The 25,173-nt window shown below is 38.6% G+C and overlaps 1 protein-coding gene across 6 annotated transcripts in view; it reads left to right on the top strand.

The window, feature by feature from the left end:
- Nucleotides 1-25,173, top strand: part of PRP4K (pre-mRNA processing factor kinase PRP4K) — a 50,557-nt gene that overhangs the window by 14,616 nt on the left and 10,768 nt on the right. For 5 of the 6 annotated variants that reach the window (XM_073332156.1, XM_073332158.1, XM_073332155.1 and 2 more), the window contains exons 2-11: nucleotides 1,716-2,912; nucleotides 5,969-6,139; nucleotides 6,462-6,617; nucleotides 10,163-10,244; nucleotides 11,491-11,701; nucleotides 16,019-16,092; nucleotides 18,622-18,712; nucleotides 19,427-19,574; nucleotides 20,550-20,687; nucleotides 23,129-23,282. In XM_073332156.1, coding sequence (XP_073188257.1) covers nucleotides 1,716-2,912; nucleotides 5,969-6,139; nucleotides 6,462-6,617; nucleotides 10,163-10,244; nucleotides 11,491-11,701; nucleotides 16,019-16,092; nucleotides 18,622-18,712; nucleotides 19,427-19,574; nucleotides 20,550-20,687; nucleotides 23,129-23,282 — 2,422 coding nt within the window. The remainder of the gene's footprint in view (nucleotides 1-1,715; nucleotides 2,913-5,968; nucleotides 6,140-6,461; nucleotides 6,618-10,162; nucleotides 10,245-11,490; nucleotides 11,702-16,018; nucleotides 16,093-18,621; nucleotides 18,713-19,426; nucleotides 19,575-20,549; nucleotides 20,688-23,128; nucleotides 23,283-25,173) is intronic. The other variant, XM_073332159.1, reaches the window with a different exon arrangement.

Raw genomic sequence — 25,173 nt, 5'->3', positions numbered from 1 at the left:
ATATAGGATAGTGCAAGAATGGCTTAATCAGGTGCCTTGTACAGTCCTTTGAAACAGAAACATACAGATTATGCATTTTATCATTTGAAAATAATATACATACTTTTAAAAGTTTTAGCCTTGAATACACATGTGGGTGGAATAGTAAGTAAGATACTCTTGGGGGAATTCTGCACCAAAAATTAAAAATTCTGAGCACAATATTTTAAAATTCTGCATATTTTATTTGTCAAAATAACACAATATAATCATGCCAATTTCAATTATTTTTGTAAATTATTTCAAAATACCTGTCAGCAAGTATGTCTGTAACAATACGGACAACAAAAAAAGATTCAGGAAATGTTTTTTGGCAAATAAATCTTTTACTAGGCATATTAATACTGAACTTTGGGTAGTCATTTAAATTACAATACAGAAATGTATTTCCTGCACCCCTCAGAAGCAGTGCAAAGGTTTGGGGAAGTCAGGTTTCATGGAGGGGCCAAGGGAGAGGGAGGTAATTGCTGGGAAGGAGCCTGGGGTGAACCTGGAGAATTATTTGGGTATAGGTGGGAGAAATAAGGAACAGGTTTTTTTTTGGTGGGGGAGGGATTGTCGGGGAGCCTCATCCATGCAGATTCTGGCTAACCCCTAGACTCTCCCATTCAGTCAGGCACGTATGTCCCTGACCCATGTGTCCCTGCACCCCCACTCTCCGTTCAGCCAGGCATATCTGCACATGTCCCCATGTGTCTCTGCATCCTCCCCCAGCCAGACACAGCTGCCCCTGTCTCTGTGTGTCCCTGCCCCCCCACTCAGCCAGGCATAGTTCCGTCCTCCCTCCGTCCTGTCCTCACATGGCCCGTACTCCGGCTCCCATTCAGCCCCTGGTTCAATGTTGTCACCCTACTAGCTCCTGTGTCCCTGCCCTGGTCTGGTCCCTCCCAGCGCTTCTGAACCCCAGTCTGTGTGATTTTCCCCATCCAGCAGCCTTATGTGCCCTGCTCTGTCCGTGCCCCCATATCCCATGCCTTCATACTTGGCTTTACAGACAGGGCCCTTTGAGGAAGGCAGCCTCTGCCCCCTCCCCCTTCATGGCTGGCTGCTCTGGCCCATGAGCCAGCTGCCCTCTCTTCGGCATCACATCAATCCCTGGTGAGCGAAAGGTGTAATTGCAGCTTCCCTTCACCTTCACATCAGAATCAATTATTCTGCAGGGGAGGGAAATAATCTCTGGGGGGACATCAATTCTGCGCTTGTGCAGTGGTGCAGAATTCCCTTAGTAGTAGTAAGAGCTTAATAAAGATAATATTAAGGTGATGCGTAAAAATACTTTGCAGCACAGATGAGTAATGCTAACATATGGGTGCTACTATAAATATGAAGCTTGAAAACTGACACAATTTGGCATTATAAACATGTATGATATGTATCTGCTAATATACTTGCTGGATCTCCCATCATCAGTACCATTTGGACATCAAAATAACCTGTATGGACGTGACGTTTACTTGCCATTACAACTTGGTTTTATGATGCACTCAAGTATGATTCCATAGACAGAAAATAACTTCTCAGTATCCTGAAATTTGAGTGTAATCTAGATTTCTTTATTTTTGGAAAGTTTATACAAGTATCATGTAAATGAAATTATGTCAAGATGCTAAAAGTATAACAACATAATAAGTAGAAATATTTGATAGTTGCTGATGTATGTTTTAATGTACTTGCAGAATTGAAGATGCTGATATTTCTGAGAGAAGTGTCAATGAAGAAAATGGTGAAATATCAGAAGTAGAACAACCTCAGAATAAGCACAGCCGACACAAAAAAAAGAAACACAAACACCGAAGTAAACACAAGAAACACAAACATTCTTCAGAAGAAGACAAGGACAAAAAACATAAACACCGACACAAACATAAGAAACATAAACGGAAAGAGGTTGTTGATGCCTCTGACAAAGAAGATGGACCAGCAAAAAGAACTAAAATTGATTTCTTAGCTCCTCTAGAAGATTTGGAGAAACAAAGAGCATTATTAAAAGCTGAACTTGAGAATGAGTTAATGGAAGGAAAAGTTCAATCTGGGATGGGGTTAATATTACAAGGTTATGAGTCAGGTTCGGAAGAAGAGGGAGAAATCAATGAAAAGGTGCGAAATGGCAATAGGTCTTCAACTAAATCATCAAACACTAAGGGGAAACTAGAGCTTGTGGACAATAAAACAAGTTCAAAAAAAGCAAGTAAGAATGAATCAAAAGAACGGACTAGGCACAGATCTGATAAAAAGAAAAGCAAGATAGGAATTGACGGAGTGAAAGAGAAAGCAACTAGAAGCAAATCAAAAGAGAGGAGAAAATCAAAAAGCCCATCTAAAAGAACTAAATCTCAAGATCAAACAAGGAAATCAAAGTCTCCAACCCTTAAAAGGAGGTCTCAAGAGAAAAATAGAAAGTCTAAGTCTCCTCCGGAGGATAAGAATAAAGCAGATGATAAGTGTAAAGCAAGAGATCGCAGAAGGTCTCCAGTTGTAAATGAAAGCAAAAGTCGAGATCGTGGCAAAAAATCCAAATCTCCAATAGAACTAAGAAGCAAATCCAAAGACAGAAGGTCACGATCAAAAGACAGGAAATCAAGGAGATCGGAGACTGACAAAGAGAAGAAGCAAATTAAATCTCCTTCAAAAGATGCTTCTTCAGGGAAAGAAAACAGGTCTCCTAGTAGAAGACCTGGCCGCAGCCCTAAAGGAAGAAGCTTATCTCCAAAACGAGATAAATTACGAAGAAGCAGATCTCCTCTTCTTAATGATCGCAGATCAAAACAGAGTAAATCACCCTCTCGAACTCAGTCTCCTGGTAGAAGAGCAAAGAGCAGATCAGCAGAAAGGAAACGAAGAGAATCAGAAAGGAGGCGTCTTTCTTCCCCCAGGTAACTTTAAAATATTAAGAAACACCAAAGATGCTCAAGTAAGTGCAAAAATCAGAAGGCTTCAGAATTTTGTACTATCATCTTAAAGTACAGCTTTATCGAAAAATAGCTGAGAAAAATGGCATCATGAGATTGCATATTTATTGTCTTAACTTACAGTTTATGTGTGTGTTCAGTTCACAAATAGATGTATTTTCTAACTTCTAGTCATTCAAGCCTAACCTGGGTTCTGAGACTCATGTGGGTTCTTTTCGTGGCTCATTCATCATCCCTAATAATAAATATTCTGTAGCTCAAATTCTGTTCTCAGTTCTGTCAGTTGGGCACAGAATTTTGCCCTGTATTTAGAAAGTATTTAACAATCCTGTGGAGTGTGTACAAGCTTAAATAAAATCTAGTTCATCCTTCTATAGCAGAGTTGGGTCTGTAATGCTAACGAGAACATTTTAGTAATAAAATCAGCATATATGGCTGAATACACACACCAGACTAAGAAGATGCCATTTTTAGTAATTTATTTAAGAGATTTTCACTTTTAAAGATGATTTTTGCTTGTTTGAGCCATGGCAGCATTTATCTTGCTGCTTTTTTGCATATGTGTTCGATGGTATGGCTGCTTTGCCCTGTGCAGCATCACGCTTCTTAACTATACCTAAAATCAGGGGAGATGGACTTAAATCTCTTATTAAGTGCATTCTGAATTTTATGCTTTATATTTTATTATAATAGTAGGAGAAACAGTTAAGTATAGTTTTAAATATAAATCCATAGAAAATCTGTTTCCTGGTGGTTTTTGTTTCTCTGAAACAGATAAAGCTGGGACAGTAGCCATCCTAATAGAAGAAATCTTCTTTTAAAACATATATTCATTTATTTGAAACTAAATCATTTTAAACAAGAATCAAAACTTGAGGAAAAAGATTTTAATGTTTGGTGTATAGGTCTTTCTTTTTTAAAGAGTGCTTGCAGCTCACCTGGGAGCTGCAGCTGCTGCAGTATAAAGCAGCACATTTTAAAAACATCAGTAAGTAACTTTTAATTTATACCAACGGGTCCAGCTCAGCAGACAGCTGGCCCAGGATTGAGGATGTAAAAAAATTGGTTTAAAAGCTTTGTTTTGCAGACACCCTGTGCTGAGGCTAGGACCTAGTCTAATAAATCTAGGTGTCTAAAATTTTAAAGCCCCTCTAGCTGCTTGAATGGAGAGAGATTTTTTTTTCTCACTGAGCACCCTACTTGCAAGCCTACAGACTAGTGGGGAGATGTCTGTACTGCTCTGTGCCTCTGGGATTGACTCCGCTGCTCAGTGCCTCCAGAAGCTCCTGGATTTTTTCAGAATCCTCCTCTCTCATAAATGTTTTGCTGCTCATAGTGTTCCCAAGCAGTCGCAGAATGATACTGAAGAGTCTTAAGTCTTATATGAGCTGGAGATTTGCTTCAGTAGCTGGTGGCCAGCCTCCTGTGTAGCTGCACCTGCTGCAAGTGGCTAGTGTAGGCAGGCTAAGCTGTTTGCCCCAGTCGCGCTCACTCTAGTTTCAGGTAGAGGAAAGCTCTACCAGTGGAAATAGTGGCTTTGTTTGCCTGCACTCTGGATTTGCACCAGTGAGGGTGCGCTGGTGACTGGTCACTGATGGTGGTGGCCAGGTAAATCCCCATTGTGGACAAGACCTTATTAATCTCACTCTGCCTTTGCTTGTGATAACTCTGGAGCTCCCAGCTTGATGACTCAGGAAGACAACAGTGCATCATTAACAGCTCCTCCACTCAGTGCTTTGCCATTTGCTTTTGCCCTTTGCTTCTTCAGCCAGTTTTCAGTTCATTTGATTGCTCATACTGAAATTAGTTTTGTAAGTAAATATTTGAAATAAGCTTTAGTATTTTTACAATATATACCAACAATTCTACATGAATGCAAGTGAATAGGTATGCAGTGTTTGCATGACAGATGCAATATAATGAAGATATGAGATCTCTGTCGAAACTGTGAATAGTTTTGCAATGAGATTGTGACAGACGATTCAAATGTAATTTTAAACAACTCTGTATTTAAAGTAAAAAAAACTAATGCATTTCAATATTATTTTAAAATTATTTTTAACTATTGTAACGTTAGGATTATAGCTTTCTTTGTTGTTATGGTACCTTATGCTGTGATTCAGTTACACCAGAGTAAACCGATTTGGGCTGGGTTAATAATTGAAAGGGAGACCTCCAAGAAACAATGGTTAAAAATATTTTTAAAATAATATTGAAATATATTAGTTTTTTACTTTAAATATAGAGTTGTTTAAAATTACATTTGAATCATCTGTCACAATCTCATTAGAAAACTACTCACAGTTTAAATAGCTCTCATGTCTTCATTATGTTGCATCTGTCATGCAAACACTGCATAACTATTCACTTGCCATTCATGTAGAATTGTTGGTATATATTGTAAAAATACTAAAGCTTATTTGAAATATTTACTTACAAAACTGTGGCCCTTACCAACAGTACGGAATTGGTTCAGTAATGTCACAAGTGCAAAGATGCCTTCCACAGAATCACCAACACTCCTGCTACAATAGTGTCCACATAATGTTAATTAAATCACGGCTGGCCACATCAGTTTTCTAAATTAAAATGGACTCTACAGTGATTACAGCTAAGTAGTTTAAGCCCAAATTTGAGATATTATTTGTAATGTGGAGGAGAAGATCCTCTGGATTCAATTTTTATTTTATGTATATATTCATTTCAACACTGTTGCACATTAACTTAAAATAGACCAATATTTACACAATACTTAAAAACTTTCTTTTACTTCTTCTAGCTCTGTGATGGTAATTAACAAAGTTTACTGCGAGAGTTGTGCTGAATTAGGTCTGTGTTTGGGCAGATATTTCCAGGGATGGGAGACATGCAAAGCAGACTGGCAGCGCTGAAGTATACTTACCCCTCTGGTGGAGTCTCACTTGCAGTAAGCTTTTAAAGTGAGCTTTAAGAGGGAATTGTGATTTTTGTTTTCAGTTTGTCCCTGATACTAGTTTCTTTCTCTTCTTCTTAATTTCAAGAACCCGACCTAGAGATGATATTCTCTCTAGGCGTGAGAGATCAAAAGAAGCCAGCCCACTCAGATGGTCACCATCCAGAAGAAGATCTAGGTCTCCCATCCGAAGGAGATCTCGTTCACCACTCCGACGTAGCCGGTCTCCAAGAAGGAGAAGCAGGTCTCCTCGGAGGAGGTAAAAACGTCTTGCAGTGGAACTTTTCTTTTCAGTATTGTCTAAATACAGGCCCATTATTCAAATTGGATAGAATAAAAATTAAATATTTTATTAGCTCATTCATAACAGCTCTAGCATGCATATATTCTCACTTCCCCAAAAAGTTATACATTATCACATTCTTTCACTCATCTTCGCCTCCTTCAGAATCTTAACGTTAGTTTAATTGTTAAAGCTTACTATTTTAAAGGGTTGTTTGGTTTGCCTATTTATATATTTCAGTATCAACTAAATATTATGTGGACATAAATCAACACTGTATTTTTCTTCTGTTCAACAGGGATAGAGGTCGGAGGAGTAGATCTCGGCTTAGGAGGAGGTCTAGGTCACGGGGTGGTCGTAGACGTAGGAGTAGAAGCAAAGTTAAGGAAGATAAATTTAAAGGAAGTCTTTCTGAAGGCATGAAAGCTGAGCAGGAATCCTCATCAGATGAGAAGTAAGAATGAATTTCTAATATTTAATTTCCTAACGAGTAAAGATTTGGTTCCATTAATGGGGAGAATTAATTATTGAAAGCTTTGTATTGTGTCCATTTAAGCAAAACCAGTGTAATGACCTATTCTTTCATGTTAGCCAAGGGCACTGACTCTTGCATTGTTTCAGTACTAATCTGTGTGGTAAACTGGTTTTGTGGTGATCAAAATCTTTTTGCATAATTATAGAGAATTTAAAAACTAGCTGGGAGTATTGGCCCGTGGGCAGGAGAGTGCTCTGTTCCCAATCCTGAGTTGCTGTGTTTCTGGAGCAAATCCCTTAGGCTATGTCTCAGTAGAGACCTAACAGTGGCACAGCTCCCATGTAGCCGCTCTGTGACGGGGGAGAGCTCTCCCGTTGGCATAATTAAACTACCTCCAACAAGTGGCAGTAGCTATGCCAGAGGGAGAGCATCTCCCATCAACATAGTGCTGTGCATGCTGGCACTTTTGTTGGTGAAACTTATGTCAGTCAGAGTGTGTTTTTTCACACACCTGACCAACAAAGTTTTACCGACAAAAGTGCTAGTGTAGACATGGCCTTAGTCTTGCTGTACCTCAGTTTGTTTATTTTGGGGGCGGGGAGGAGTTTAGAATAGTACACCACAGATGTAAGGCTCAATAAAACCTCATAAATTGTTTTGAGACCCTCTTAAAAAGATATATTTATATTTAACATTCAGATTTTCAAGGAGAAGTGGAGCTGAGAAGAAAATCAATAAATATTTGATTATTCAGCTCCTAATTTTTTTCATGGATTTGCTGGACATCTGTTTCAATTTAAAATATAAAACACTGGAAGTATTAACACCATTGTACAAGGTACAGGTTAGACCTCATCTGGAATACTGTGTATAGTTCTGGCTACCCATGTTCAGGATAGTTAATTCCAAAGCAGACTGCAAAGAGAGCACACAGTACTGGGTGACTGGGCAACAAAATGGCAGTGAAATTGAGTATTGATAAATGCAAAGTACTGCACATTGGAAAATGTAATCCCAAGTATATCTGCAAAATGATGGGGTCTACATTCACTGTTACCACTCAAGAAAGAGATCTTGGAGTCATTATGGATAGTTCTCTGAAAACATCTGCTCAGTGTGCAGTCATGTTAGGAGCCATTAGGAAAGTGATAGATAATAAGACAGAAGATATCATAATACCACTCTATATATCCATGATATGCTGTGTGCAGTTCCGGTCGCCCCATTTCTAAAAAGATATATTAGAATGGGAAAAGGTACAGAGAAGGGCAACAAAAATGATTAAGTGTATGGAACAGCTTAAGGAAACGAGGAAAGATTAATATGAGGAAAGATTAATAAGACTGGGACTGTTCAGCTTGGAAACGAGATGAGTTTTGGGGGGATAGGATAGAGGTCTATACAATCATGAAGGGACAAAGTGGATAAGGAAGTATTATTTATCCCTTCACATAACACAATAACCATGAATTCAAACAAAACACATATTCCAAGAAGCCCCAAAGCCATATTGGCACATACAGGATACAGAAGCATCCTTGTGTCCGCTTCCTCATGAGTACTGTACAAGTCTTGAGCTTTTTTCAACACCTCTACTGGTGATGGACTTTGCTACTTCACCTTTGGAAAAGCCCCCAACAGGGAGTATTTGTGTTGGGTGTGCTCCCACACTCTCATGAGCATTTTGAACAATAGTCACAGAGGAATTTTACAGGTGACTGGCTGTTGGATCCGGTATTTAGAAACTTTTTCCATGGAGGTACAGGATGCCCACCAATCACCTGGTATTTCTTGGCATCCAACCTTAAGTCCTGTCTGGCACTGACTTTCTGTAGTTTTCACAGAGTTATTGTCATAGAATTAGCTTTGTCAAATCTTTTTAGGACCTGCCTCAAGTACTCAGCATCCAGTTAATCAAATGTGTGGAATTTGTTTCCTGCCATTATTTCTTTCACAGCCAGGGCATCTCTGATGTACACTGTGGTTTCTTTGCTGGATGCTGTTAACTGATGGATTCTTTCAGGTTGAGCTTCCAGCTGTTATCCTAATTCAGCTTTGTCCTTATGTTTCCATCAGCATGGAAGAGGGACATAGGCACAGGTTCTTATTGGGTGAAGAACAGTTGGTGTTGAAATATCATCTGTGCATCTTGCTAAGGAGAGCGCTTTTCAGAAGACAGTTTCTGGACTGATTGCTGCTGTTATCATCCCTCCGTTGCCAGATTTATACTTCACTTGCTTGTCCATGTTGGCAAATGTTTTGATGCCAGATTTCTTGACAAGGCTGGAAAAGCTGCATGTCCCATCAGAATCACAGATCTCTCCATTTGTTCTTCACCACCCTTTGCTATTCTCAGTACAGTCTGTTGTACATCTCATGTTTCATGCAGTCCAGTAGATATGTTGGTAAGTGCCTCTGGATGTGAGTCAGGGTCAAATAGGTTGGTCATATTGTTGATGACATGGTTGGTAAGAGCTGTAACGTGATCTTCTTGCGTCTGCAATGAATAGGGACGGACTTGTTTGTGGACTTTGTCTTCACTACTTTTTGTTAGGCCACTTATTTCTCTCATAGCTTTTGCATATTCATAGTATGAAACTGTATATTGTCATCTATAACACTAATCTGACCTGTGCAGAAGTGTCACTGAATTAAAAAACTAGTTTCTGGAATATTTCAAAGGCTAGTACTGCATGCATAGGCACTACAAATTAAAACATTTTACCAGGCAGACTAGATGTTTCATCATATGTAAAAAAGCTTCTGAAGGAGAATTACATTAGGAGTTTGCATACATTTATATCTACTCACGATGCAGTACAAATTAGGGACATGCAATCTACTGCTACGGGTGCACAACCTTCATCATTTCTGAAAAAAATAATGCTTCCACAGGCAAAACCAATAAAAATCTTTTAATACATTGTCGTTTGGCAACTATGATTAACAGGAACGCCATTAAGATATTATAATTAACGTGAACATTAAAAATTGTAGTCCTAGTCATGTTGTGGTGTTTCCGGAATTGACCAAAAAATGACTTTCATTTTGGGTACCATTGTTTCACCTCACCTACAGGTTTACGGCACCACTTGACAGCTCCACGTTGTACCTCATCCAAGCGTGCATACAATAAGCTTTCAAATGATATATGATGTGGGTATATGTAAGGAGGGTACATTAAACTCCAAAAATATGGCTGTTTTTGGAGAATTGCCGCACACCGAAGAGCATATGTTTTCTCATAAAGGAGCTTCAGAAAACTAATTTTGGGATTTCCTTTGCTTTGCCTCAAACAGTTGAATCTGTAGTAAGACTATAGAGGAGTGAAGTTTATAGTTATTCCTATGCTTCAAAAGAATCTGTGTTCTTGTTTCCAAGTATTTTGAGGCAAAGAGTTGTGTAATTACTCTTAATTTCAGATTGTAAACTCTCTGGGGCAGGGACTACATCTTTACTCAGTTCTGTAAAGACCCACATATTTTTATGGTGCTATACAATTATTAATAATTAATTATTCACAGCCTTGAAGACTTTGATGTAGAAGAAGAAGATGAAGAAGCACTGATAGAGCAGAGAAGATTACAGAGACAAGCAATTGTTCAGGTAGGCCACTGTATTAAAACCCTCAGATTACTGAAGTTGTCTAAACATGTACAGTAAAAACCTTTTTTGTCTTACTGATTCTTTTAAAATAAGATTGGAGACAGTGATATTTTTCAAGTGGACACTTACATTAATAAAGCTAAGGCTGTCACTATCTGTCACTTATTTTTCAATGTGGTTGTAAAAATATTGTCTGGGTTGAAACTTACATTTTTGGTGCACAACTTATTTTTAAAAACTTAAACAACCTACTCCAAATGAGTCATTTTTGTGAGAGTTGGCTTTTTTTTAGATTTTGTGTAACTTAAATGACTATAAAATTATATAGTAATTGCATCAAAGGATAAATCATACATTTATTGTCTTCACTGGTATATTGCTGATACCACAATGACAGTAGAGTGGAGGTTAAGGCTCAGAAATATTGATTGTAATCTGATTAGTCAGTTTTATTTGAAATGAAAGGTTTGTCTTCTATGTAAGCATCCAGAAAGCTGAGCAGAACTGGTGTTATTTTTGCCTGTTGTGAAACTGTTAGGTACCATGTATGCGGTTATCTGATATTCTTAGCATACTGTTGTTTATATTTTAAACCCTTAAAATAAGTGTTGATAACAGCAGGTGCTTAATAATAATTAATAATGTTACCATTCTGTGTGGTTACACATAAAGATGCACTGGTGCTACCTTGAGAAATGTTACAAAAATGTTTCAAAATTGAAAATAACACTTGAGATTTCTGTACTTTCAAACTAATATAGAATAGTAAATGTTTTAGGTTGCAAGACTCAAAGCTCTTATTTTCTCCTTGAAGCATGAATTCACTTCTTATACACCAGAATATTAGTAATGGACTTCTCAATGCTGACGTTTCGCCACACATGGTCAAGTGCTATCCTTCTTGCCTTGCTTTCTTCATCAATAAATCAGTTTTTACAAAGGTTTTATCAATAAATCTAAATGCCTAAAAAGGTATTTTTGAAGTATTATAAATCAAGCTTGAAGATTTGGACAATAATGTCTTGTCTCAGGGTATATTTTGACAACACATGTTTCTTTCTGTATCTCACAACTAGCATGCTTCACAATTTGATTAGTGTTTCAGATAATGTATAAAGAAAAGATACAGATTAAGTTTTAGAATGAGCTAGTTAGATTCAGGAAAAAGTATGCCCCAAAATACACAATAGAATTAGATTGGGACAAGTCATGATGCTGAGAATAACTTGATAAAGTTTCTTTGCAGAAATACAAGTACCTGACTGAAGACAGTAACATGTCTGTGCCATCTGAACCAAGCAGTCCTCAGAGCAGCACACGTAGTCGTTCAAATTCACCAGATGACATTCTAGAACGTGTAGCTGCTGATGTTAAAGAGTATGAACGGGAAAATGTTGATACATTTGAGGCCTCTGTAAAAGCCAAACACAATCTCATGACAGTTGAACAGAATAATGGTAAGAATCTGAAATTTCATTATGCAATTTGAAATGAAATACCTAATCTGTTTTGCAGGCATATTTTGTTCAGATTTCTTAATATCATAATTTCAGACTTGTGAAGGAAGTTAATTCTTAGACAGTGTTGAAAATGTCCCCCCAGAAAGTTATAGAACTGAACTGTTAAAACACTTTCTGAGGAATGGTGGTGTGAATGTGAGAGTTTTTCATTGTTCCTAATTACCACTTTAAGCAGTCAGTGCTGCAAATTAGGACGAACAGACATTAATGTCTTCCTTTATATTTAAGAAGGAACCGTCAATTTATTTTAGTTTAATATATTTTTAAATCTCCAAGATATGTGACATTTTCTTGGAAGATCGCAAATTGTTTTTCTGCTGATTTTATTTTTTCCTTTTCTGTTTGGCAAACCTTGACTTATTTTCATCTTAGTCATTGTCATTGAGGAATGTGCACAGATCTGTGAATGTTTTAATTGCCACAAAGCCAGAAGAAACTTGTACCAGGATTGTGCTTTGCTACACAAAATATGGCTTTTATGGGTGGAAGTATTTGTTTTGTTCCCAAAAAAATGTGTAGCAAAGTAATGTTGGCTTTAAAATACCATCATAAAGGCCCTACTGGGTAAGACCAAAGGTCCATCTACCCCAGTAGACTATCTTCCAACAGCGGCCAGTGCCAGGTGCCCCAGGGGGAATTAACAAGACAGGTAATCATCACGTGATCCATCCCCTGTTGCTCATTTCCAGCTTCTGGCAAACAGAGGCTAGGGACACCATTCCTGCCCATCCTGGCTAATAGCCATTGATGGACCTAGCCTCCATGAATTTATCTAGTTCTTTTTTAAACCTTGTTATGGTCTTGGCCTTCACAACATTATCTGGCAAGGAGTTCCACAGGTTGACTGTGCGTTGTGTGAAGAAATATATTTTATAAATATAGGACCAAAGCTTGCCATGGCTGCTTCAGCAAGAGAAGCAAAGAACACCTGTCTTGTGCATCCTGTGCTAAAGCGTGTTACTCCTGGGGGAATTCTGCATCACTGCACACACACAGAATTCATGTCCTCTGCAGATTTCTTTGCTTCACCACAGAAAAATTACTTCTGATGGGGAAGCAAAGGGAAGCTGCAAGAGTGGTCACATGCCCCTCACAAGCAGCACGGGCGTGTCATTTTGGGTTCCCAGAGCAGCTGGTGGAGGGGTAAATCACTGCGGGGGGGGGAAGGGGGCAGGGCTTGGCTGGTGACTCCTACCCTGCACCCTAGGCTCAGCTGGTAGTCCCGGGTGGGCACATGGGAGGATGGGACTTCCTCTTCCCCTGCATGGAGTGGCTGGGCGAGAGCCAGGTCAGACCCATCCCCAGGAAGCTCCACACCATGCCGATGCCCCACTCCCCTGCCCCTTGCTTCCTGCCCCCATCACTCATCGGCCCTGAGGGAGGGGTCACTGTATGGGGAGCTGCTCCCGCGTCTGCCCAACTCCATGCATCCAGAGCCCCCCTGCATCCAGACCCCACCACTGAGCTTCATCCCCTGCATCCGGAGCCCCCTTGCGCTCAGACCCCCACCACTGAGCCTCAACCTCCCTGCTTCCAGACCCCCACCTCTGGACACAGAACATCCCCTGCTGAGCCTCCTGCACTCGAACCCCCACCCCAGTGAACCCTGCTGTCCAGTACCTGGACCCTCCCTGCTGAGCCCCAACCATCTTAACCTGGACCCCCTGCTGAGTCCCATTTCCCCCTACACCTGGAACCCCCCAATGAGGGGGGTGCATTCAGATCCACCCTGCACCCAGACCCTCCATCGAGCTACCTGCACCCAGATTGCCCCACACAGAACCTTCTCATCCCACACCTGGATCCTCCCACACTAAGCCCTTCCACACTTGGATCCTGTCAGGCTTAGTCTGCCTGCTCCACAGCAGGATTGGGGGCCAGGGTTGGGTGTGCGTGCGTGCAAGACTCTGTCCCTCTTGCTTGCTACCTTGGTGTGCCTGGCACAGAGGGGCATGGCCTCGGGGTGTTTGTGGGGCAGGCCCAGTCCTTGCGCAGTGTCAGGATCAGCTCCAGCCTCACCATTGAGTTCATGTCCTGGGGCGGGGGAGGGATGCACGGTGATCTCCCATCTCCCTGCAGCCAGTGGCCTGTGCACCCCACAGCCATGCTGGAGCCTCCACATTTATTTATTGGCAAATAAAATATGTGGAATTTTGCAGAACTTTAATTTTTTTGGCGCAGAATTCCCTCAGGAGTAGGGTGTTAACTAGGGCTGTGGAGCACACTTTGTTCTTTTGAGCAAGATCAGAGTGCAATTCAACCTGCTGTTGCATGCAGCAATTGTACTAGCTGGCTTAGAGGCTAGGTGCACCCTCTGGCTCACAGACTGCACACCTCTTAGGGATGCATCTCATTGAGGTTGGTAGTCTAGCCTAGCGCTCCACTGAATATTCTGAAAAGTTCTTGTCCTATTGTTAGTGTGTTTAGGGAGGCCCCCCTGCCCCAACAAACTGGCTTCCTCTTCTTTTATATCAGTGTAACAGAGGGACTAGATGGCAGAGTTTAGCTCAGTGATTTCTAGCACGTAGCATTTTAAATAGTGCTTCCTTGCTGGTTTTATAACCCTTGATTAACAAAATATTTTTTTTAGAGCTGTGTGCAACTCTGTCAAATATTGCTGATTGTGGTAGGATTATCTGTAAAGAATAATCTTGTTTCAACTCTGAAAAATACACCAAATCATCAGTTTGCTAAATTGAAAAGCTAATATAAAAATAATAGTATTTAGAAAGCACCCTGCCAAGACACACTTTTGTGTACTACACAAACAGTTAAAATACTAAATAATTAAAATACAAAATACACAATATAAAAACGAAAGAAAATACAGTTAGAGAAAGTCATAGTAGTAGTACTTAAAATTAAAAAGCGTTAAATAATTTTGTTCTAGGATTTTAAGGGTGGGTATTAAAATAAATAGAAACATAAAATGAAAGACAATTTTAAAAGATTGTCCTGCTGCTTGTCAGAGCCAAGTTTTATCTGTGTTGTGACCTCCTGTGGAGGCAGTATGATCTGCCATCAGTGGACTAGCAACTGGCCAGAGTTCAAATGTGGGATGCGATATGTTCAAGGGGCAGGCAGGGAGGGGGGAAAGGGAGACTAAATGAGAAGAGGCACAAAAAATTATATATGAAGAAAACTTAATATTTTGGATTCATCATTTTGCATAAACAGCTTTTGTATAATCTCAGTTTAATTCTCCTTTATTTCTGATGTAAATGTTGTTCAAGAGTAGAAGTGTAAGGGAACACCAAATTCTGTGGAATGTAGGTAACTTTGGGACTCAAATGAAAGACATTTTGAGAAGTATGGTGAAGTGCCCTCTATCTCTTAATGGCACTCTCTGCTTGATTACGGGACCTACATTGGTTTCAATTGATTCCAGTCCAGTCATCTATCATAAGGAGGCTGGTGGCTGTCATATGGGGCCTTGAAAGTGCAGGATTTTGGGGTGTAATGCTGGGGGAAGTGGGTTCCTCAATACTCTGGCAGGGATGCATGTAACTTACTCCAAAATATTAAAATGATCATACTTTAATATGTTATGAAATAATTCCAGTTTTGTCTTCATTAACATGTACCCTTAATGAACTTTTCTTTTACGTTATCAACCTATAAAATGTTTTTGGGACATTAAAGATGATTAAATGGTGAGAAAGGGATAATCTTGCCTGCATTTTAAAATGTTTCTTTTAAATAGAACAATTAAAAATACCATCAGCTATTTTATCTATCCAGTCAAGAAGATTCTTTTCTGGCTGTGAGAGAGAAACTTCCAGGGAAAGAGTTTTGGGGGTTTAAAATTTTTAATAAAGTACCTCATATTATTGGCAAAAAAAAATAATTCTAAGTTATGTACTCAGTCTACAGGTTATGCATAGGAATGTGTAGAATACAGAATTTTTCCCTGTTATGTGAATTGTTAGAAAGCCATTTCAGTTAAGTCTTCAATTGAAATATTTGCTTTTTTTTTAAAGCAAATGAAAGATTTTAAGCTCTGTGTTGCATTTTTAAACAGGTTAATTATGTAAAAGAATATACCATAAACCAACATAATCTAGGAGAAATGGTAAAAGAAGTGCCTGGTTGTAGTCTTATATAACTAGTAAATAAGTTTAATGCTGTATAATGTAGATTCTCAATATAGAGAAGATAACTGCTAACACACCAGAATACCTCTGTTTGTTGGTAATCTGTGCTTTTAGTTTATTTTTTCCTTTTCAAATTGAGTAATGTAAATTTCCTTTTAAGGCTCAGCTCAGAAGAAGTTATTAGCTCCTGACATGTTCACAGAATCGGATGATATGTTTGCTGCATACTTTGATGTAGGTAATTTTAGAGAGATAATTTATGCACGTTATTTGCTCGCTGCTGTGTTATTAAAGGGACACTGTCAAGTCGTTTATGCCTGAACTTTGGCTCACTAAAATTTGTAAAATCAGGTGGATAATATCTTTTGAAAACTTTAATAAAAGTCCATTGAGCCTGATCTGGAAATTCTTACAAGTACCATCCAGGAAAGCTCTCACTGAAGTCAATGGGAGTTTTCCCTGGAGAAATACTGGGGGATTTTGCCTACTGTTTATGCAGGACCTGCAACGGCTTTTGTGCATTGTCTTTGCAGAGGAAGCACAAAGTAATATAAGAAAAAACAAAAAAGCTACTCCCAGAATTTGTGCAAAAATGTCATAAATAGGACTGTAAGTTTGTCATCATAATTGGGAAATGTAGTGAGGTGGGCATTATGGTAAGTGTCACCTCAGAAAAAAGGTGACAGGATTGTTAGTCACAGACGGGTTTTGTAGTTACAACATTGCCTTTGGAAAAATGCTGTAGGATTTAGTTAATCTACAATTACTTGGTTCTCCTTATAGGTTCAGGATATTTTTATTTTCTCTCAATCTTCATGACATAGTTTAGGTGGCACTTAGCATCCTACCTCCTTTCATGTATGCTGTTGTCTTGGACATAGATACATACTTGGACAAACCACATGTTGTCCTGGTGGCTTAGTGTTTGAAAGGGTGGATGTGTGCCTCTGTAACAGAGCAGGCTCCTCTTCTAACCTGAGATCCCACACAGTGTTCGATGCTTTCTGTTTGTTAGCACCACTGTGAGTTTTATTTATATTATCTCCACAAAACCACGAGCATGATCCTGTGTATCAACTCTGTCTACAGTTTTCTCCAGTCCTTAGCCCTTTCTCCAGGGGAAGGGAGAGAGAAATATCTGACCACACTGATCTTATGTCCTCTGGGCTCTGCTAGCTTCCTCCTCTTTCATTTCTTTTTTCCAGTGCTTTTTAACTGTCCTCTCAGCTAGTGGGTTAATTAGTGTCTTAGCTCTGGAGCCTTCCCCACTCCTCAAGTCTGATCAAATAATTAAATGTTCCACTCCTCCTTTTGGGAGGTGTGGCAGCTAATTACTGCTTAACTTATCCTCCCAGCACTCTGTCACAGCCTCCCATATAGCAAACATCAGTTTAGTCCTTAGTGTTGTCATTTCTGCAGTATTTTCACTAAATAATTTACAATACATACATGCAATCTAATGGGATATTTGGGGCTTTGAAAGCATCATGTTTGCATGTACATTCAGTGACCTGCTTATTTACATGCAAACATCCCAAAATGTGTTAAGGATGGATTTTTCTTTTAAGGAAACAAAACATAAAAATCATGGAATTAATGATTCATACCAAATGTCATTCTTTAATTATAAGTGATGTCACCACAAACAAGGGGATAACAAAAAGCCATTGTAGTGCCACTCCATTAACAACAAAAGAAAACCCTTTAAAATGGAAAAAAGGTAAAATTGTTGGGAAAATATTTTTATTTTCAAGATTTTACAACCATGATGTAAACAATAGAGATAAAGAATAAAAATAAAATGTAGGAAAGTACTTGATGTTGTTCCATTTAAAATAGCTTATAGATGGTTGACAGTTTCTGGAAGGGAAATGCTTATCGCTTAATTGAAAGTGCTTTTTTAGTTTTGTATATACACCGGACCCTCGCTAGAACGCGGGGTTCGGGATCCATGCGCGGTACCTCGTTAACGCGGGGACTGTGTTATAGCAGGGGCCTCATTACCATGGATCCCAATTTAAATATTTAAATTTGGGATCCTTCGGCGTGACTGTGCTATATGCGAATCTGCACTATAGCGACACGCGCTCTAGCGAGAGTCTGCTGTACTTTTTAAATTTGTCATACTGATATTGATGGTTATATATTGCTTGTAGTTGTCTCTTGCTGATTCACAGTATTGATAGTAATATCCATTATGAATGAAGTAAGAAGCAATTTCACAAAAAATTCAAGCATACCACCACCTCAGAATATCCTTTTCTAATTTTGACAATTATATTTTAGTTTTATTTATAATTGATAATTTACTAATAAATATATTGTAGTATTTTTTGGTAAAAATATCGAACTCTAAATAATATGACACTGTAGTATTTTGCAGTTAAACTTTCCGAGAAGCTGGGGGAGAGACCACAAATCTTGTGTGTTACTAGGAGTGTACATTAATGATTTACTAAATTTTACTTATGGTAGCAACAAAAGCTTTATGTATCTCTATATTTAGTAGTAGTTCTATTGATTTTTCTCTCATAATTCTCATACATTGGTGCTTAAGGGATATTGTGTGTTTGATACTTCCTTTCCTGAAAGGTCAATTTATTATTTGAACTGTAGAAATAGAAGAATATTTGTTAGGAAAGAGATGATAGATAACTGAATGGATTTCTAGTTTTCATAAGTAAGTGTTATGAAAAATCGCAGTTATATACAAAAAAAGTATTTTGAATATAATAAAAAAGCTAATTCTCTGCTTTATTTCAGAGTGCTCGTCTTAGGGCTGCTGGCTTTGGAAAAGACTTCAAAGAAAACCCCAATCTCAGGGATAACTGGACTGATGCAGAAGGCTATTATCGTAAGTATTTTTTGCCAACTTAATTTATATTGTTGTCTAAAATAGGGTTGCTAAATGTAAAAGCACCTTATTGAAAAGATCTGCAAAATTATTTTGAAATTGCATACCACAGTGCCATCACTTAAAGTGTGGCTCACCCAAAGCAGCTGCATGTTCCTGCACTATAGTGCTCTGCCAAACTGCTCACAGGTGTGTCACAGAATCTAACAGTCAAAGTAAAATTAAAACCTATCCAAAGTTATTTACAGCCATGAGACCTCCCTCCAGAAGGAAGGGTTACGTCAGCACGCTTGCCATGATCTGAAACCAAGAAAAACAGCATGAAAAGAACCTTGATGCCCATCGTGCTGTAGTTGTCACCCAGGACTCAGAATGGAAGCGCTTCAGTGAGCACATTTCTTCACTACTCAATGTTAAACTCAGCAGCAGTTAATAAAGACCAACAGAACCTTTCTTGTAATGGGGTGAAATGGGCATGCAACTTCTAACATTGTTTATGAAAAGACTCCTGACCAAAGGAAGCACAGTTTCACTTCCCCACAATTTCCACAAACCTAGCTACAAAGCTCTGTAGACTTGACACAATAATTAAGTGACTGCACTGTGTATTTTTGTTTTTTTCAGAACTATACAGAAAATTTTTTTTTCAATTATTCTATGTGTGTGTACGTAGCTCAGAATTTATCTTATTTCCCTGTTCATTTTCTTTCCTAGGTGTTAACATAGGTGAAGTTCTAGATAAACGTTACAATGTTTATGGTTACACTGGCCAGGGAGTTTTCAGTAACGTAGTGCGAGCCAGAGATATGGCAAGAGCAAACCAAGAAGTGGCAGTCAAAATAATCAGGAACAATGAACTTATGTAAGTCATGTTTTGTTAAATAGTAAAATAATGGGATTTACAGCACTAATAATCTAATCATAAAGGTGGGGCTAATAATAATCTTATTAATTATATGTATTGAAAAAATTTCTAGAAAATCTTTCAGTACTTGGTTTTATTCCCACTTGATGTTTCAAGTGAAATAATCTCAGGTCTATCATAGTCAATAGAAATCAAAATCCGATTGATTACATAATTATACATTTTAATAAATATTTGGTATCAGAGGAGTAAGACTCTGCCTACGTGGAAAGTAAATTATTTGCAGCTCTTTTGAGAGCTGGAGTCCCTTGTTGGGTAATATAAATGTTACAGTAAACAATATTATCCAGCATAGTTGCAATACTGTGAATTTAAAGTTCACTGCTTTTGTAATTTTCTTTCCTTTCTCCATGAAGAGGATTTTCAGTGTAAACCTCCCCTATCTATTTTAACTAGCGGTCTCTCATTTTGTTACTTTGTTTTCCATTAATTAGCTCACAGATTATATTTAAATGTGAATCTGGATGTGAATTTAAATATTAAGTGAACTCTCTGTATCATGTGCAACCCATTCAGCAGAAGATCTGCTAACAAGTATAGTACAGTTTGTTAAATAGATATTGGATTGATTTTTTTTTTTTTTTTAAACAGCAACTCTCTCAAAACCTAGCATTGAGTCAAACCTCACAACCCTGGGTGGTAGGGCGAAGTCTTACCTCCATTTTACATATGGGAAAAGGCAAAGAGAGGTTTTATATGGACATATGAAACACAAAAAGGTCCAGTCATTTGTCAAAGACAATAGATGTTGAGACTAAAACTCAGATCTTTTGACTTTTAGGGATGTGTTAACCATAAGACTGTTACTGCCTTCCTAACTTTTTGAGAGCCAGCCAACATAATGTTCATGTTGGATGTGATGTATAGAATGTCAATAAGTTCTGGGCCCAAAATGTATTTCTTTGTTTTTAGGCAAAAAACTGGTCTCAAAGAACTGGAATTTTTGAAGAAGCTCAATGATGCAGATCCAGATGACAAATTTCATTGTCTGCGATTGTTCAGGCATTTTTATCACAAACAGCACCTCTGTCTGGTATTTGAACCACTCAGGTAAAATGAATATGTACTGAATTGTGTACAAAAATGAAAGTAGATTTAAGTGCATTTTAATCTTTTGTACTCTTAACTTGTACATTTTCTTTACATTTGGACTTTTTACATTCTGCTCTTAATATGTCGGTAAACTTACTTAAAGAAATCAGTTCAAAAACTGATTCACAAATATACCGAGTACCACCACACTATTTTAATCTACTTAAAATGACAATGTCAGGGTGACATCTGGTCCGGACAATTGGCAATTCTTTTTACCACTATATTTTTCTTTCCTAACATTCATAGTTCCTTCTTCATCTGGGATGGTTTCAGAGGTTCAGAATGCATTCATATCATTTGCTAAGTATGTCTGAGGACATGTTACCTGTGTGTATACAACCATGTAGGATACATTCAGAGAAAAACAATCAATAGAGTGATTCAACCTTTAATTTTTCCTCCAAAATGGTATAAATGTTCAGATTTCTTGTGACAGACTAGATTCTGTACTTTGTATTTTATGACAGTGGACTCAAAAATGTGTACTATGCAACTCTTTTGGGGTTACATTTCTACACCAAGACTATCAGAGTACTATGAATCCTAAGCTTTGTATGTGTACAATCAAGTAATTTTCCATGTATCCTGGGGAAAGTAATATTGAGGTTTATGAAGTAATAATTGTATGCTGTGACGGGATCCCTGGGGTATACCTTGGAACTGCGGCACTGCTGTGCCCTCTTAACTCTTTAGCTGTCTCTCAACTCTGGGCTGTCTCTCACACTCCTTTGCTAGTGACAAGCAACAAACCCCTCCAGGCACTGTTATCACTCAGTACAACAGCATGTGGAGCCCCACACCTAGCTAAGTTGTGTGAATGCTCCCTGAGCCCCTCTCAAATCACACAGAGAAAGCCACCAGAAAATCTCCCAATCCCCCAGCCTTGCACCCCAGAACTGTATCATCTTGCCCTGGTCAGAAGCCTAACCAGTATAAGTGCATTGCCCAGTCTGCCCCTCCCTCAATGTGGAGAGGACACAAACTAGCCTTTGTAAACTCAGCTGAGATTTCCCAAGCACTTTAACCAAAACACACTGTTTTAGGTAAAATATAAAACAGATTTATCTACAGAAAGATAGAATTGAAGTGATTATAAGTGGTGGGCACAAAAGGTCAGAGATAGTTACCAAAGAAAATAAAAGGTAAGTGTGTAGTCTAAATCTTAAACCTTGTTAGACTAGGTACTATTTGGATCAAGCAGTTTTTCTCACCCACTGGATATTGTAGGTAGGCCACAGATCTTAATGTACAGGCTTCCCCTTTTAGCCTGGGACCAATCTCCTCAGTTCAAGTCTTTGTCTTCCCAGCATTCTTGTTGCTTCCAGTGTAGGTTGGGGAGGAGAAGGGTAAAAGCATGATGCCACTCTCCCTTATTTTATATCCTCAGTCATGTGCCTGGAAAACACTGGCCGAGACATGTCCTTGTGGGCTTTGCTGAGTCACCAAGTTGAGCAATCTCCCATTGTGTGATGCTTGCTCAGCCCTCTTACAGCATTGTAAATCCCTTGATTACAACTCCCCTGCTCATTAATGGTCTTTCAATGCCTGTCCAGGTGTTGGTCACCTCCTTTGTTGTCACTGGAGAACTAGCAGTGGACAACTTGCAAACTTACAACATATTTCAATAACAGCCATGCAGCAAAATCTCATAACTTCATACACTCTAATGATATACATATTCTGACAGAACAGTGGGTTTCAGTGGATCGTGACCTTTCATATGAGATCTTACAATGCATGCTTTGTTTTAAATATCACAACCATATATGAATGATGAATATGGAAGTTGCAGGATGCTACTTGGAGGTACAGCGTGTCACAATAGACTAATAACCTGAGACCAAAGGATGTTGTTTTATGGAGCACCCAAAAGTTATCAGCATGCAGAAATCTTTTTGTCCTCAAATTCTCTGCTGTATTTGGCTGTTAAGTCCCTTTGATCTGCTAGTTTGATAAATATTAGCCAATCTATTTGCCTATGCCAACAACCAACATGGCCACCTCAACTTCTGTATTTCTCCTCCCCAAGTCCCAGTCAATATGTTTTCCTGCCCTATTTTGTCCCTTGAGAAAATTTACAAAAGACCATACAGCTGTTGAGAAACTATCATAGTTTTTACACAAATGAGACCCTCCGTGAATCCTAATGAAGTTGCATAACTGTTAGAAAAGCACAGTCATGTCAGTAACTGTATAGCATCTCTTGCTCTGAATGGCTACTATTTCAGTATATGGCCTGATGACAAGGAATCTATTTCAAGTTGGTCTGGTTTAAGTGATTTTTTTCCTACTGCCTAAAAGAGAATTAGTTTATATACATTAAAATTGATAATTAAAATATAAATATGCTATTCCTTGTTTAATATTTTTCCTATAATTTTTATATACATAAATAGTATGAATTTACGAGAGGTACTGAAAAAGTATGGAAAGGATGTCGGTCTCCACATTAAAGCTGTACGGTCCTACAGCCAGCAATTGTTCCTGGCATTAAAACTACTTAAGAGATGTAACATCCTACATGCTGATATTAAACCAGACAATATTTTGGTAAGTAATATTTAACACTATAAGACAGCCTGTGCAAAATACATTTTTGTTTGAAAAGGGTGTTATCTGAATTTTAAAGTCCAAATTTTGTCATCCTTTTACTCGGAAAAAAAGCTTTTGATTTTGTATTAGGACAAAATATAATCATCATGGTATAAATAGTAAATAAGAAAATAACTGTAATTCAATCAAATATTCTCTGCTTCCAATTAAAAAACTTTAACACTAAACATAACCTGGTAACCTGGGATTTTATCCTTTAAACCAGCACAGTGACTGCCCAGATCCCCCTTCATGTTCCACTCATACTTCTTTAAAAAGAGGGCTTCAGTATTGCAAAGTAAGGAAGCATTCTTTCTGATAAGAAAGATTTTTGACTTCTTTAAAGATAATGGAAGAAAATGCTCCCTTTTTGTGAGTGTGCTAGCAAAGACATGTCTGCTGCAAGAGCCAAACATGCTAGCTGGCTCTAAATTGAGATGATTCCTTTTGTTCGTATGAGGGAAGTGGGAAAGACTCCTTAAACTCTCTTCCCTGTACCCTTGCAGCAGAGGATAGGCATAGCGTCATGGGAGTTAAACACCAGAACACAGGTTGCTTTTGGTTCACTTGATGTATTTGTGGGCCATATGACAGATTCAAATCCTACAGAATCTGAGCTTTCACTTACTTAAAAATGTAAGTTTCTAGTCTTCCTGGTTGTGAAAATAACCTAAATATGAACCTAGTGTAAGCAATTAACTGTCTTTTGAGTGTGCATCAATTTGAAACAATATCTAGGATCCATTAACTCCTTGTTATCCTTCATTAATCCTATTGGGGTGTTAACTCTAAAGCAGAGGTTCTCAAACTTCATTGCACCACGACCCCCTTCTGACAACAAAAATTACTACACGACCTCAGGAGGGAGGACCAAAGCCTGAGCTCACCTGAGCCCCACTGCACTGGGTCCGGGGGCCAAAGCAGAAGCCCCAGGACTTCAGCCCCAGGCAGCAGGGTCTGTAACCTGAGCCCCACCGCCCAGGGCTGAAGCCCTTGGGCTCAGACTTTGGGCTTGGGCTTCAGTCCTGGGCCCCAGCAAGTCTAACGGCAGCCCTGGCAACCCCATTAAAATGGGGTCGCGACCCACTTTGGGGTCCTGACTCTCAGTTTGAGAACTGCTGCTCTAAAGCATAATCATGGTATTTTAAATAATAACATTAACTATGTAACTGCTGATTACTTTAGTGGATGGGAGGGGGTGGACGCAAAACTCTAAAAGTAGGAATTTGGAATTGCTGTAGGGAAAGAAATGCAGGGGATAGACAGAAGGAGAATAAAAGAATGGGAAGGTAGAGAAACAAAATTAAGAAAGCAACAAAGGGCAGAAATAAGTAGCTTTAAATGTGAGCTTATTTTTTCATGGAGGGATGCTGAGTAGAACAATAAGATACTGAACAAATAATAGAGAATACCTGAAAGTTTAATAAGTAAAAACCATATTCTACCCTTGAGTTTTATGCAAATAACTGACTTGAGGGCCATACAGGGTCTTAAATTTATACCCTGGCCGTTTAAAAAAAAAAAAAAGATAGAGAGAGAGAGGGCCAAATTTATATGTAGTATAACTTCTTTGAAGCCTCCAATAACAAATTTGGCTCTGTTTCTGTAAAAACACGTGTTAAAAAGCTGTTTTTAATGGTCAAGTTAACTTAGGCTTGGTCTGCAGAAGTGGTTTTCAACCTCTTTTCATTTGCGGACCCCTAAAAAATTTCTAATGGAGGTGCCAGACCCCTTTGTGAACTTAGACATATTCTCAAAAACAGCAGGGGGTCTGGTGGCACCTTAAAGACTAACAGATTTATTTGGGCATAAGCTTTCTTGGGTAAAAAACCCACTTCTTCAGGGTGCA

The sequence above is a fragment of the Lepidochelys kempii genome, chromosome 2 (assembly GCF_965140265.1).
Source record: "Lepidochelys kempii isolate rLepKem1 chromosome 2, rLepKem1.hap2, whole genome shotgun sequence".
NCBI classification, from domain to species: Eukaryota; Metazoa; Chordata; order Testudines; family Cheloniidae; genus Lepidochelys; species Lepidochelys kempii.
The sequence above is the reverse complement of the archived record's forward strand: the minus strand, read 5'-3'. Positions and strand labels throughout refer to the sequence as shown.